Raw genomic sequence first — 14,506 nt, 5'->3', positions numbered from 1 at the left:
GGAAATCATTAAATCATTAAATTTTTATTTATTTCGTCAATATTTCGAATTAATTATTGATTATCATCAAAGTTGATTAAAATTTTTCCCGCAAAAACAGTTGATACAAAATTAAAATAAAAAACCATTATAAACGGCTATAAAGACATGATAAGATTGAAATAGTGGAAATGGTAAAATTTACCAAAACATTTGATCGTTCTGTTGATGAAACCATACAATATCATCATCATTCCAATTTTAATTCTGAATCTGAATTTTAATTTACATCTCTGCAAAATGACCCGTCGGGCTCTGCATTATGTTCTCAAGATTGGTAATCGTGCAAAAAATGTTCAATTTTTCCGTGATTTACTCGGCATGAAGGTATCCAGTTTGTATTGATGATTATCATTTGTTTTACCATTCAATTGATTGTTATCATTATGTTTAAGGTACTTCGCCACGAAGAATTCCATGAAATGTGTGAAGCACAATGCAATGGACCATATGATGGGAAATGGAGTAAAACAATGATCGGATACGGGCCGGAAGATGAACATTTTGTGCTTGAATTGACCTATAATTATGGTATTGGCAATTATAAATTGGGCAATGATTTGCAATCGATTCGCATCGAATCCAAATCAGCGTATGAAAATGTCAACAAACAAAAAGACGTTGTATTCATGCACAAAAATCCTGAATGTATCGTTCTCAATTCACCAGATGGTTACCTGTTTGAAGTATTCAATCCTGATCATGATCGATCATCGATAACCAAAGTGTCGTTATCCACAACAGACACTGTGAAATCTAAAAATTATTGGCATGGATTGTTGGGCATGAATTTATTGGAAGGAAATGAAAAAAGTTTTATCGCATCTTTCGGTGATAAAGACGCCCGTTTGGAAATGGTACTGACAACCGGTAATCAACCGGTACGTCATGAACAAGCTTATGGACGAATTGCATTTGCATGTCCTGAATCGGAATTACCCGAAATACAGGAACGAATGGATGCCAATAAAGAAACTATTCTGACAAGATTAATCAGTCTCGATACACCGGGTAAAGCAACCGTTGAGGTAGTCATCCTTGCCGATCCAGATGGTCATGAAATTTGTTTTGTTGGCCAAAAAGGTTTCGAACAATTATCAAAAGTCGATCCGAAAGGCAATGATCTATTGGAGGAAGCAATGGCAGCGGATAAAAGTGATGAATGGTTTGAAAAGCGTGGAACTGCCAAAGAAAAACGTGAATGAATCAATTTTAATATGCATGAACCGATTACGAAAGACTTTATTAAACGTTTTACATATCGACGATCACAATCATTGAATTTATTGGCTGATTGATAACGAGAGAATCATTCAACATTGAATATAATTTGAAATGGCCAAGGTAGCGTTTGTACCACCAAAACCAAATGAATTGGTCAATGCAATTCGTTGATCATCATTCCATTCCAGACATTCATTTCTCGCTATTCTAACTTCATCGTCAATAGGGTTGTCCAAATTGAGTGTCGGTGGAATTTGCCCATGATAACAAGCAAGGAGCGTGAAAATAGCTTCGGCAGAACCCGATGCCCCAAGTAAATGTCCGGTTGATCCTTTCGTTGATGTTATTATTAGCGATTTTAGCGTCTGCTCAAATAATTGTTTGATGGCCATCAATTCGATTTGATCACCAAGCGGTGTCGATGTTGCATGGCAATTGATATGACCAATTTTATTGGCATCAATTTGGGCGTTGTTCAAAGCATTCAGCATCGAATGTCGAGCACCACGGCCATCTTGACTTGGTGCTGTCACATGATGTGCATCGGCAGAGAGACCATAACCTAGAATTTCACCAAAAATTTGAGCTTGACGAGCACGAGCATGTTGTAATTCTTCCAGCATCAGAATAGCGGCCGATTCACCCATAACAAAACCACAGCGATCACGATCGAACGGCCGTGATGCTCGTTCCGGTTGATCATTGTGTCGGGTGCATAGTGCTCGAATACGACAAAATGATGCAAGTGATAGCGGGTGTATGGGCGATTCAACTCCACCTGCCAACATTATATCGGCATGATTCAATCGAATAAAATTGGCTGCATCGCCAACGGCATGTGCACCGGTTGTACATGCAGTCGATACCGTATGATTTGGACCACGAAATCCCAATTCCATACTGACAAAACCGGCCGGTATATTCAAAAGAATTTTCGTTATAAAATGTGGACTAACGCGGCTGTAACCATTTTGTCGTAAACGATCACCAGCTTCGATTACGTCTTCGAAATTAACCATACCGGTACCGATAGCCACACCACATCTTTGAGCTTCTTGTTCATCTTTTGGTCCAGACCAACCAGACGAATGTAACGCTTCACGTACAGCAATCAATGTGTATAAACTGGATCGAGAATATGTTCGTAGTTGATGTTTCGTAAATGTATCAGCCAGACATTCATCGATGTCGGGAATGTAAGCGGCAATTCGACATGGAATATCATCTGGATATCCATCCAGGTTTTTCACTTTTCGAACACCTGATTCACCAGACACTAAATTTGTCCATGATTTTTGGACACCGATGCCTAATGGAGATATCAGGCCGATTCCAGTTACGACAACACGGCGATAATGTCGTCGAACATTTGTCAGATGAGGAATTTGATTTGCCAAACAAAGAATCTTTGAACCAAGCATGATTGATTTGTTGGGAATCGGTCGACAACAGTGCCATCTATTATTGTGATTGAAATTCATTTTTCAATTTCATTGTATCCAGTGGATTGATTGAATTGAATTGAATTATAGTCATTAGTTTTGATTCTTTTTGGCTGTCTATTTTTGTTCTTTTTTTTCATTTAACCTAATAAATTTTGACTTCGAAACCCGGATTCCTTGTCCGTCTGTCACATGATATGATATCATTTTCGTTTAGTTTAAAAAATGAAGCGATTCTGTATATCAAGGCCACAACAGAGAATTGAGAATGAATTGGATACATTTGTGTGTGTGTGTGACAAATTGATGTAAAATGAACGAATTTTTTCTTTTAGCTATAGCTAATTGCTTTTTGTAATCTAATTTTAACACTATCTGTTTCGATTCTTTTCTTCTATCTACATGTGGTTAGGTGTGTGTGTGTGTAACCATGAATTGAATAATCCATCATAAAGGCTCATTCAATGCCTGTGGTAAAATCTGATGATATCTGATCGGTTACGTCTTCTATGAACACAATGATGAGAACATTTGTTTTGTATTCGAAATTCCTTTGTTTTTGATTGTTGTCGCAATGTTCTTCGTAACATCTAAACTCAACATCAAGCATGAGAAATGATAAAAGAATTGACCTTCATTTTGTTCAGCTTTTTTATATTTTTTCGAAATGTAAAAAATGAAAAAAAAATTTGCATATCCATTCAATATCATCATCTGCAAAAATCGTTTTGGCTTTGTTGCTATTTTTATAATTATTATTATAATTATCGTCATAATAATAACTAGAATAAAGAATTTACATTTTATATGCAGAACAATTCAATTCAATTCAATTTTTTTCGTGATGATAATGATTTCATACACATTCTCATTCAAATAAACGCTTCACGCCCACCATCAAGTCGCTGACGATGCTGATATATTCATTTCAAATCGAAAAAGAAAAGAGAAGAATTCAAAGAATCAAGATTTTTTTTCGCTATTGCTATAAAGATGAAAATTTTGATGATGATGATGATGATGACTGTGTATTTTATATTGGAATTAAATTTATAATATAAAATCTTGGAATTCAACTTGGTGTCGATAAATGGCGACTAAACCGAATAAAACAAAACGTACGAAAAGAATTTGATTGACATTGTCGCCAATGATATGATACGATGGATTTGGTTGCCAAATTCGCAAACAAAAATTTGGTCGGCAAATAAAATTCTTTATCCTTCATAAATATATGATGATGGTGATGGTGGTAATTAATGTAGCGAAACGGCAACAATTGAATTGTTGCCTTATTCATCAAGTTGGTTGAGTTACAGAAAAAACTTGTATCAAGCAATTGATTCATTCAAACAAGATAGGTATGTAAGATTTTAATCAAGTTGTCTCAAGTTGTCGTTCGATTATCTTGCCAAAGTTCAATTGTGCAATTCATGAATTAGGAAATTATTCAATTCTCTACTTGTGTGTATGTTTGAGGGTGACATTCACACAAAATGTTTATTACTTTATTCTATGCTTTTGTGTGTGAGTGTCATCGATATGATTAACACTTTAGATGTCACCATATAGCATCCATAGTAGAAAATCAATGTTGTTTGCTCAAGTTGATTTTCATAAATATGAATTTATGAATTTCTCGATTTCGAGCAAAATTTTTGTTTGTTTGTTTGTTTTTGAATTAGGACAATCAAATCCGAATGTGTGTGTGTTTGTTGTTGTTATTTTTATTATTGAAAAATGATCATCATAGCTTAGCTTTTTTTTTGCCGATGATAATTAAATCGTTCGGGTACTTTTTTTCTTTCATTCATGATCTAGTTCTCTTTTTTTTCGTTTTTAAAACTGACTGACTGACTTGTGAATGATGTGAACATTGAAATTCCTGTAAGAAAATGTTGGAAAAAGATTCTTGCTGTTGTTGTTGTTGTGGCACCAACATTATCATTCATCATGAAGTATGATGATTTCTATTATTATCATCATCATCATGGATGGATGATGAACAAGTTTTTTTTCCTTGTTCGGTGATCCAAACCACAGTAAGATGATGAAAGGATCGTACATTCTCAATGAGAGGATGCCAACATTTTCAGAAAGAAAGAAAACGAGAAAAGGGGCCTTCAAAAATTCATTTGATGTGCGTGTGTGTGTGCCGGGTGAACATGATAGTAATGTAAAAAACTGTTCATCTTTTATCCATAAAGAATGCTTGTGTATTATGACACACACACACACATGTATGTACTACATGAGAGAATTATCTGACTGACTGAGTCGATTCTTGATGATGATGACTTTAATAAAATATCATCATCATCATCATATATAGTGCAGAACCAGTGGGGTGTTTTTTTCGCTTTTTGTTTTTTCTCTTTCTCATTTCGGGCCATTCGAATCTAGAAAAAAATTCTGTTGTCTCTATGATAATAATATTGTTACCATTGTTCATTGTTGTTCTGGCAACTAGTTAATAATTTTTCTTTTTTGAATATCATTACCTCGACTTTCGAATGTGTAGAATTTATTTCCATTAACATTATGTTAAGCTTTTGAGAATTCTTTTCATGATGATAGTGGTTATGATGATAGGCTTGGCTTTTCTTTTTTGGCGACAAATTTCACATTCTCTTCATATGTGTGTGTGTGATGAATTTTAGACATCATTGTCGTTGGTGTCGCGGAAAATAAATCCAGTCTATGTTTGAATGTTTGAATCGATCGGCTGATTTCATTCTCTGACGAATAGTTTGTTGGCCAGGTTTAATCTTTGGTTTTTTTTCTGGCACATCATCATTGATGATGAACATCATCATTGATTGATTCCATCACATTTTCTGCTATATTTCCAAATAGACTTGTGTGTGTGCAACAAGTGTGTCTTGTGAACAAAATCTGAGATCGTTCATTCGATCCAGATTCCGATTGGTGTCACAAGTGTGTCTAAACCGGTAATAGTCAACGATCATTTCTCCTGTGTTCTTTGTTCTTTGTTTTGTTTACTATCCATGCAATTTTGAATCTAAACATCATTGTGTTAAAGGTAAGAGATTTTCGAATATGCAACACACTACATTTCATTTGTAATGTTTCATGGATTAGCCAAACCATTTTCCAATTGCTATAATTCTAATTCCGAATGATTAATTGTTTTTCTGTGCATGCATCACACATTTCAATACACACACACAATTTCTATGAATTGATTGATCGACTATTGATCAATCCAGTTGTTTGTAGATTGTTTTTTCTCCATTGCTTGTTACCATCTTGATCGATCGTACAATCGCCCACCCACATTTGTTCGAAAAAAAATTCTGGCACCCGATTCTTTGTTCTTGCTCAATTTTTTTTTGTTGTTTTGTCTTTCTTTGTAAATTCAATTTGACAACGACGAAAAAAACAACAAAAAAGAGTTTGTTTTGCTTGACAAAATTGAGCCAAAAAAAATTCATGTTGACCTCGAATTCAATCAACCAAATTCTGTCGGTGTATGATTTGAATGCAACACACACACACAGAGAGAGAGAGAGAGAGAGATATATGATTTTTTTTGAAGGACATTGTGATGGCTGCTAGCTTCATTCATTCGTTCATGGCATTCACTTTGTTAATTTCAATTTCATTTCTGGTTATCGATGATCACATTTTTCAGCTTTTTTGCCAACATACACACACAGACAGAAACAGAACTAAATACGTGATATGCGAGATAGTTGTGACGCAAATGTCACACCGTTATATCTACGTCATCATCATTATCATGTCAATCATAGAACCATTTCTTTCATTTTTTGTTGATGAGATTTTAAGATTCGATTTTGAAACAAATTTCTAATCATCAACGATGATATTGATGGACTTCATTCTGATTCATTCATTAAGGTATTGAATAACCAATCTATCTAATCATTGAATCAGTACGCGTTTGAAATTGATACATTTTCTATCATGCCGTCATTTCATTTAACTATCAATTTAGATCAGAATTTACTACAAACGACAAACATGACGACGATCATGTGTGAAATGACCAATGACGAACGACTTTTGTCTAATTCTAATTCCAAGTGGATAATGTTATGTTATGGCTGCCATAGCAAAGTGGAATATATTTTCATTTCCTCATATTAGGTAATGACGCCGACCCGTTTGTCATTGTCGAATCTCTCTCTCTCTCTCTCTCTCTCTCTCTCTCTCTCTCTCTCTCTCTCTCTCTCTCTCTCTCTCTCTCTCTCTCTCTCTCTCTCTCTCTCTCTCTCTCTCTCTCTCTCTCTCTCTCTCTCTCTCTCTCTCTCTCTCTCTCTCTCTCTCTCTCTCTCTCTCTCTCTCTCTCTCTCTCTCTCTCTCTCTCTCTCTCTCTCTCTCTCTCTCTCTCTCTCTCTCTCTCTCTCTCTCTCTCTCCGTGTGTGTGTGTGTGTTTTCCCCTTTTTCTTTTTTCATTCATTCACCAATGAATGGATTCTGTTCTCGTTTGAATTTGTCATTTTTATTTTTAGTTAGTTTATTATAGGAATTCATTACAACTCTTTTTTCCGTGAAAAGAAAAAGAATGTGATTTTTATAAAGGATTCTTGCTTAGTACTGAAGTGAATAAAAAAAGATTTCCATCCAAAATCATCTTTGATCAATCAAATTCAAAAAAATGCCATCTTCAATTGTCATCTTCAATCACTAGATGGCGAATCATTCTAATAAGGTAAATGCACTGCCATTTGTTGTAACAGTGCAAATAATGGAATGATGATGATAATGAGCCGTCAATTGCCACCGGTTTCATTCGATGCTACTACCACATTCAGTAAAAAAGAAAATTTCTGGCTGTTAAACATACGTGTTGTTACAAACACACAACACGCATTTTTTTATTTATTGTTGGTGGATAATATAAAATTATTGTGAATTGTGATTTTCTCCCATGTTCATCATCGGTTCGATCATCATCATCATCAAGGATTCTCCATCATCATCATCATCATCACCATCATCGTCATCGATTGATCGAATGAATCGTCAGTTTTACTCTGTTTTGATGATGATGAATTACAAGTGAGAATTATTTATTTATTATATTATTTTCTTATTATTCTCATTGGTTCGATTCGATTCGATGGATCGGCTGAAATGAAATTATTTGATTGAAGAAAAGCAAATTGTTCATTGCATTCGATTTGACATCGCAGACCTTTATATTATTGTTGAACGACAAAGAAAATCATCAGCCAACAACATCACCAGATTGATAGTCTTTTTTTGTTTTCTCATTCAGAATTTTCATTGTGAAATTCATTTATGAAAATATTCAATCAAACAATACATATTCAATTGAAACAGAGTGGTACTTAGCAACCAATGCCCATGAACATTGGTAAAAAGTGATCAAAATCTCGAAACCTGAGAAAAATCCACTTATGATTGTGGTCCGAATTTTCCGGCTATTTTTATTTTAATTACTTGAAAGATATATTTTTTTCTTCCAAAATCAAAAACGACGATGATTACCATCGATGATTGATATCTTGTGCTTTTGATTGATTTTATTAATTTCACACACACACACACACACATCATTTCGACCATAGAGGAATATCGAATTACTTTGATTGATGTAATCAACATCATTCATCATTCATATTATAATAATAACAATAACAAAAACGATAAAAAATTGTGAAAAATGGTTCATTGGATATATGGCTAGAGTGGAAAAAAGATTATCATGTGATCACTGTGTGTGAATTAAAAAGTGTATGGAAACAAAGAAAAGTGAATCTTCACCATCCACCAAATTACTACTAACTGCTTGTTAACAACAACCCCCTCCTCTCCACTTGTTCCACTTGTGATGCATCATTCATTCATTACGGTCATCGACACATTTGAAAAATTTATTGAAATTTATCAACATTTTCCGTTCTCTATAAATTCTCTCAATCAATGATGAATATAACACTATCGGAATCGTGATCAGCTGATTGAATTGATTGATTGATCTGTATAAAAAACAATCATCACTTTTTCTACTATTTTATATTTTATATTTATTATAATTTTAATTGGTGAAACATTCATTTCATTAGTTTGTGATTTTGTAAAATTCATCGAACTTCATACATTCATCACATAGGTTTTTTTTTATTTGGAAAAAATTCTTTGTAAATTTCATATAAAAGACTGTTTTTTCGAATTTGACTAATCTTTTTTCTCTTTTCATTCGATGATTATAGGTAAATTTTGGAAATTTTTGAAATTTACTGCGATATTGTTTTTATTCTCGATTGATTGAGATAGATAGTAGTAATCTATATATAAATTATAATTGTAAAAATGGAGTTGGCGCATACAAAAACATCACAAGAGGTGCTCGATTATTTTGGCGCCGATAAAGAACGTGGTCTTTCACTATCACAGGTGAAGGAAAATCAAAACAAATATGGTCCCAATGGTATGTTTAAATATGATGATTGAATTGTTGTTATTATAAAACCATTGGTTCACCACTCAACAGAGCTTCCGGCTGAAGAAGGTAAATCCATATGGCAGCTCGTATTGGAACAATTCGACGATCTTCTGGTCAAAATTTTGTTACTTGCAGCCATCATTTCATTTGTAAGTTTTTTGTTCTCAATCAATCAATCATCATTGCTATTAATTTTGTTTGTTAGATTCTAGCATTTTTTGAAGAAGATGAAGACACGATAACCGCATTTGTCGAACCATTTGTCATTTTATTGATTTTGATTGCCAATGCCGTTGTTGGTGTTTGGCAGGAACGCAATGCTGAAGATGCTATTGAAGCGCTGAAAGAATATGAACCCGAAATGGGTAAAGTAATACGTTCGGATAAACAAGGTGTACAGAAAATTCGAGCCAAAGAAATTGTACCTGGCGATCTGGTCGAAGTTTCAGTTGGTGACAAAGTACCGGCCGATATCCGTTTGATTAAAATCTTTTCAACCACACTACGTGTCGATCAATCCATTTTGACCGGTGAATCTGTTTCGGTTATCAAACATACCGACATGATTCCAGATCCACGTGCTGTCAATCAGGATAAAAAAAACATCTGTTTCTCTGGCACAAATATTGCCGCCGGTAAAGCAATGGGCATTGTCATCGCTACCGGTCTCGATACGGCCATCGGTAAAATTCGCACTGAAATGGCCGAAACAGAAGAGGTGAAAACACCGTTGCAACAGAAATTGGATGAATTCGGCGAACAATTATCCAAAGTTATTTCGGTTATCTGTGTGGCTGTATGGGCTATCAACATTGGTCATTTCAATGATCCAGCTCACGGTGGTTCATGGATCAAAGGAGCCATCTATTATTTCAAGATTGCCGTTGCATTAGCCGTCGCTGCCATCCCAGAAGGTTTACCGGCTGTCATCACTACTTGTCTAGCATTGGGTACCCGTCGTATGGCTAAAAAGAATGCCATCGTTCGTTCATTGCCTTCAGTCGAAACTCTTGGTTGTACATCGGTTATTTGTTCGGATAAAACCGGTACATTGACCACCAATCAAATGTCCGTCTCAAGGGTATGGGTCATACACACACATTGATAAATTTGATTGTTCCAAATTTTTATTTTCATTTTATTTTGTTTCTAGTTTTTCCTCATTAAAAATGCTGAAGGAGGCAATCCTGAATTGGAAGAATTTGAAGTAACCGGCTCAACTTATGAACCAATTGGTGAAGTATTCCAACGTGGACAACGTGTCAAATGTTCAGATTTCGAAGCAATGTTTGAATTGGCAACCATATGTGTCATGTGTAATGATTCAAGCATCGATTTCAATGAATACAAACAACAATTTGAAAAAGTTGGTGAAGCAACCGAAACAGCGTTGGTCGTTTTGGCTGAAAAGATGAATCCATGGGAATTTGAGAAACGTGGCCTTTCACGTCGTGATGCTGCACTAGTCGTCAATCATAATGTCAAGAAAATGTGGAATAAAGAACATACGTTGGAATTCTCTCGTGATCGTAAATCAATGAGCTCATATTGCATTCCAAAAGCCAATACTAAACTTGGCAATGATCCTAAAATGTTTGTCAAGGTGAGAATTGTCAATCAATCGATGATTGCTGGGAATTTTACTAAAATAAAATCCATTAGGGTGCACCCGAAGGTGTATTGGATCGTTGTACACATGTTCGAGTCGGTGATCGTAAAGTACCGATGACAGCTGCAATCAAGAATAAGATCCTTGAAACAACACGTGCTTATGGTACTGGACGTGATACATTACGTTGCCTTGGTCTAGCCACCATTGATCATCCACCAAAACCGGAAATGATGGATTTGGCTGATTCATCCAAATTTGCTCAATACGAGGTATTTGTTGTTGAATCCTACATGAATGTGTGATGGTGATACTTTTGTACTTTTGGTTTTTTAATTTTCTAGCAACAAATGACATTAGTCGGTGTGGTCGGTATGTTGGATCCGCCACGTAGAGAAGTGTTGGACGCCATTCAACAATGCCGAAAAGCCGGTATTCGTGTCATTGTCATCACTGGTGATAATAAAGCTACAGCTGAAGCTATCTGTCGCCGTATCGGTGTATTCGGTGAAGACGAAGATACCACTGGTAAATCCTATTCTGGGCGTGAATTTGATGATCTTTCCGTCAGTGAACAACGTGCTGCTTGCCGTCGTTCTCGTCTATTTTCACGTGTTGAACCAGCTCACAAGAGTAAAATTGTCGAATATCTACAAGCTGATGGTGAAATTTCTGCAATGACTGGTGATGGTGTCAATGATGCTCCAGCATTGAAAAAAGCCGAAATTGGTATCGCTATGGGTTCTGGTACAGCTGTTGCTAAATCAGCCGCCGAAATGGTATTGGCTGATGATAATTTCTCATCAATCGTATCGGCTGTGGAAGAAGGTCGTGCAATTTATAACAATATGAAACAATTTATCCGTTACCTCATCTCATCAAACATCGGTGAAGTTGTCAGGTAAACAAATGGCATTCTATTTTCTAACTTTGACTAACTTTCTCACTTTGAATGCTATGCATACAGTATTTTCTTGACTGCTGCTCTTGGTCTACCCGAAGCATTGATCCCTGTACAATTGTTATGGGTCAATTTGGTCACCGATGGTTTACCTGCCACTGCATTAGGCTTTAATCCACCTGATTTGGACATTATGGAGCGACCACCACGTAAAGCAAATGAATCATTGATTACCGGATGGTTGTTTTTCCGTTACATGGCTGTTGGTTGTATGTATTTTTTTTTCTAAAAAGAAAAAAACGAACAATCATTATATCTTTCTTATCAAATTGAATAGCATATGTCGGTTTTGCAACTGTTGGTGCCGCTGCATGGTGGTATATGGTTGCACCAGATGGTCCACATCTAACCTATTATCAATTATCTCATCATCTTCAATGTATCACTGATCCGGACAATTTCCGTGGTGTCGATTGTAACATTTTCCACGATCCACATCCAATGACAATGGCATTATCAGTATTGGTCACCATTGAAATGTTTAATGCTCTCAACAGGTGAGTTTCTTTTTAATTGAGTGTATCTAATTGGGTGTTTCAATTCGATTAGCTTGTCGGAGAATCAATCATTGTTCGCCATGCCACCATGGACAAATGTGTGGCTTATCGCTGCAATTACCTTATCGATGACATTGCACTTTGTTGTCTTGTATGTGGACATTCTTTCGGTATGTCATCCAAAATGATGATAGCAACGATTAGATGTTATTAATCTTGATTGATTCTCTTTCACTCAGGTCGTCTTCTCATTATGTCCATTGACAATATTGGAATGGTGGGCAGTGCTGAAAATATCGTTTCCAGTCATTCTGTTGGATGAAGTTCTTAAATACTTTGCTCGTAATTTTATCGATGGTAAACATTCAAAAACTGATGATGATAATGCTATGTTGGATGATGCTTTAATGGCCAAGGCTTCATCTTGTTATCCTACTACTACTCTTAATCCTTCTCCTTCTCCTACTTGCATTTCTTCCTTTGCTAAACTGGACAAAACTAGAACGACTAAACAAAGCGTTAAAGAATTGATCTTGTTGATCACATGTTGGCTATCATATTTCCTTCTATTATTGTCAACATCCAATGAATTAGCCGAATTAGTACCTACTATCGATTTATATTCATGTTTATTCACCGATTGATTCTATATTAACCAATTTCCATTATTCGTCTTTTCTGATACCCTACTTACTTTATTTTGTACGCAAATGATGAAATTATAATTGATGATTTAATCATTTTTACGAAACAAAAACTGATTCATCCTCCTCTCCCTTCCTTCCCACAACAACAACAACAAGAAAAAACTGATGTTTCCCAAATGATTCCTGGTATTATTTGTAATTTGTAATTTGTCTGCTACTTTCTAATCTCTGTCTTTGTCTCTGTGTCTCATCCTCGTTACTTTAATTCATTTCACTTGTCATTCTTTCGAATTGGGCTGGTTTTTTCAAAACTTTTAACAAACTTTCACTATTCGCGTCACATTTGCTCATTTATTTTTTGTTGCATGTATTACTATAGTATAGTATTAGGAAAAGTTTAAGTTTCTTATCCATGGTCTGACTGAATGCCATTATCACACTGGTGGTATATAAAAATAGCCTCAAAATGAATGAGTTGTTGATCATTTCATTCGAATTGTGTATGTTGATTGTCTGAGCGAGATTGTGATTGCATCAATTTCCTAGAAACTGGATTGGCTTACATGGTTGAATCAAATTAAATTCGATAGAGTGCAGCACGGTTTCAGTTTGCATTCATTTCTATCATTTCCTACCTGTGTTTCTTTTATTTTGATGTTATTTTTGTTCATTTTTTTTAAAAATTTTATTTTATCCCTTATTTCATTTCTACCCATTTAGTTACTGCAAGCACGGACTCAGGATCGAAGAAACGAAACTAAAACCCAGAATTACAGACACACATGCACTGACACACAAAGATGAAAGATCCAAAGAAAATAATTGAACATTATCATCACAACACACAATGCAATAATCCAGTTCGTTCCCTTTTCCATGATGAATTTATTTAAATGAAACATGTTCGGTGTGTGTGTTTGTGTGTGTGTAGGGGTATGTGTGATCATTGCAATTTATTATTAATCTTATCTTATCTTATCATTGATTGTTATTATTACTCACATCCAAATTGATAATAATAATTGATAATTAATCGATATCTTTCAATCATCATCATTATTATTATTATTGAAACCCTGAAAGATAAAAACCCTCATTCGGTCATGTCACATATTTTTCAATCCTTTCCTTTCTTTTTTTGTTGATTGTTTGTGTTTTCTCGAATTTTACACACACACACACACACACTCACACGCACACCCAATTGAATGTTTGTGTTTGATTGTTTTAAAAAATAGGTTTTTTAGATTATTATCCATCCGATTATAGAAAATTTTGTTGAATCGACCGACGACCACACCTTGCAATGTTGATTTGCTTTCTTCATAAACAACAAGTTCACCCGAATCCACACACCATATATACTCAGCGAGTCGGATTCTGTTTTCTTCTCGAATATTCTATCTATTCTGTCTCAATTTAGTGATGATTTAGTAAATTTATATATTCCCTATCCTATCGATCCGGATGACACACACACACACATATATATATTCTAGGTTTTTAATGTGAAAAAAATTGTTATTAAACCCAACAAACAAAAAATGATATGTTCAAATTGCGAAAAAAAATTTAAAAAATGAATAAAACAAACCTTTGTATGTATGTATAATGTATACAAGAAAAA

General features: G+C 35.0%; 3 protein-coding genes across 14 annotated transcripts in view; 2 read left to right on the top strand and 1 right to left on the bottom strand.

The window, feature by feature from the left end:
- SERCA (ATPase sarcoplasmic/endoplasmic reticulum Ca2+ transporting SERCA) overlaps nucleotides 1-14,506 on the top strand; it is a 36,896-nt gene extending 22,390 nt beyond the window's left edge. Inside the window, exons 1-12 of one of the 12 annotated variants that reach the window (XM_075732530.1) lie at nucleotides 5,102-5,748; nucleotides 8,997-9,150; nucleotides 9,214-9,314; nucleotides 9,371-10,246; nucleotides 10,319-10,768; nucleotides 10,828-11,046; nucleotides 11,119-11,675; nucleotides 11,742-11,944; nucleotides 12,013-12,232; nucleotides 12,285-12,402; nucleotides 12,472-12,589; nucleotides 13,600-14,506. In XM_075732530.1, coding sequence (XP_075588645.1) covers nucleotides 9,033-9,150; nucleotides 9,214-9,314; nucleotides 9,371-10,246; nucleotides 10,319-10,768; nucleotides 10,828-11,046; nucleotides 11,119-11,675; nucleotides 11,742-11,944; nucleotides 12,013-12,232; nucleotides 12,285-12,402; nucleotides 12,472-12,589; nucleotides 13,600-13,640 — 3,021 coding nt within the window. In that variant the 5' untranslated portion in view covers nucleotides 5,102-5,748; nucleotides 8,997-9,032 and the 3' untranslated portion in view covers nucleotides 13,641-14,506. Of the gene's footprint in view, nucleotides 1-5,101; nucleotides 5,749-7,233; nucleotides 8,861-8,932; nucleotides 9,151-9,213; nucleotides 9,315-9,370; nucleotides 10,247-10,318; nucleotides 10,769-10,827; nucleotides 11,047-11,118; nucleotides 11,676-11,741; nucleotides 11,945-12,012; nucleotides 12,233-12,284; nucleotides 12,403-12,471 lie in introns of those variants that run through there. The other 11 variants (XM_075732531.1, XM_047060529.2, XM_075732532.1 and 8 more) reach the window with 11 other exon arrangements.
- LOC124496960 (glyoxalase domain-containing protein 4) lies at nucleotides 158-1,305 on the top strand. Its single transcript, XM_047060537.2, has 2 exons — nucleotides 158-366; nucleotides 435-1,305. Exons 1-2 carry the CDS (start codon nucleotides 208-210, stop codon nucleotides 1,242-1,244), a joined length of 969 nt encoding a protein of 322 aa, XP_046916493.2. The 5' UTR covers nucleotides 158-207; the 3' UTR covers nucleotides 1,245-1,305.
- On the bottom strand, nucleotides 1,301-2,684 carry LOC124496953 (3-oxoacyl-[acyl-carrier-protein] synthase 2). The gene has a single exon (XM_047060532.2). The coding sequence runs from the start codon at nucleotides 2,682-2,684 to the stop codon at nucleotides 1,353-1,355; it is 1,332 nt and encodes a 443-aa protein (XP_046916488.2). The 3' UTR covers nucleotides 1,301-1,352.

This window comes from Dermatophagoides farinae, chromosome 7 (assembly GCF_024713945.1).
Source record: "Dermatophagoides farinae isolate YC_2012a chromosome 7, ASM2471394v1, whole genome shotgun sequence".
NCBI lineage: Eukaryota > Metazoa > Arthropoda > Arachnida > Sarcoptiformes > Pyroglyphidae > Dermatophagoides > Dermatophagoides farinae.
This window is presented reverse-complemented; position numbering and strand designations above follow the sequence as displayed.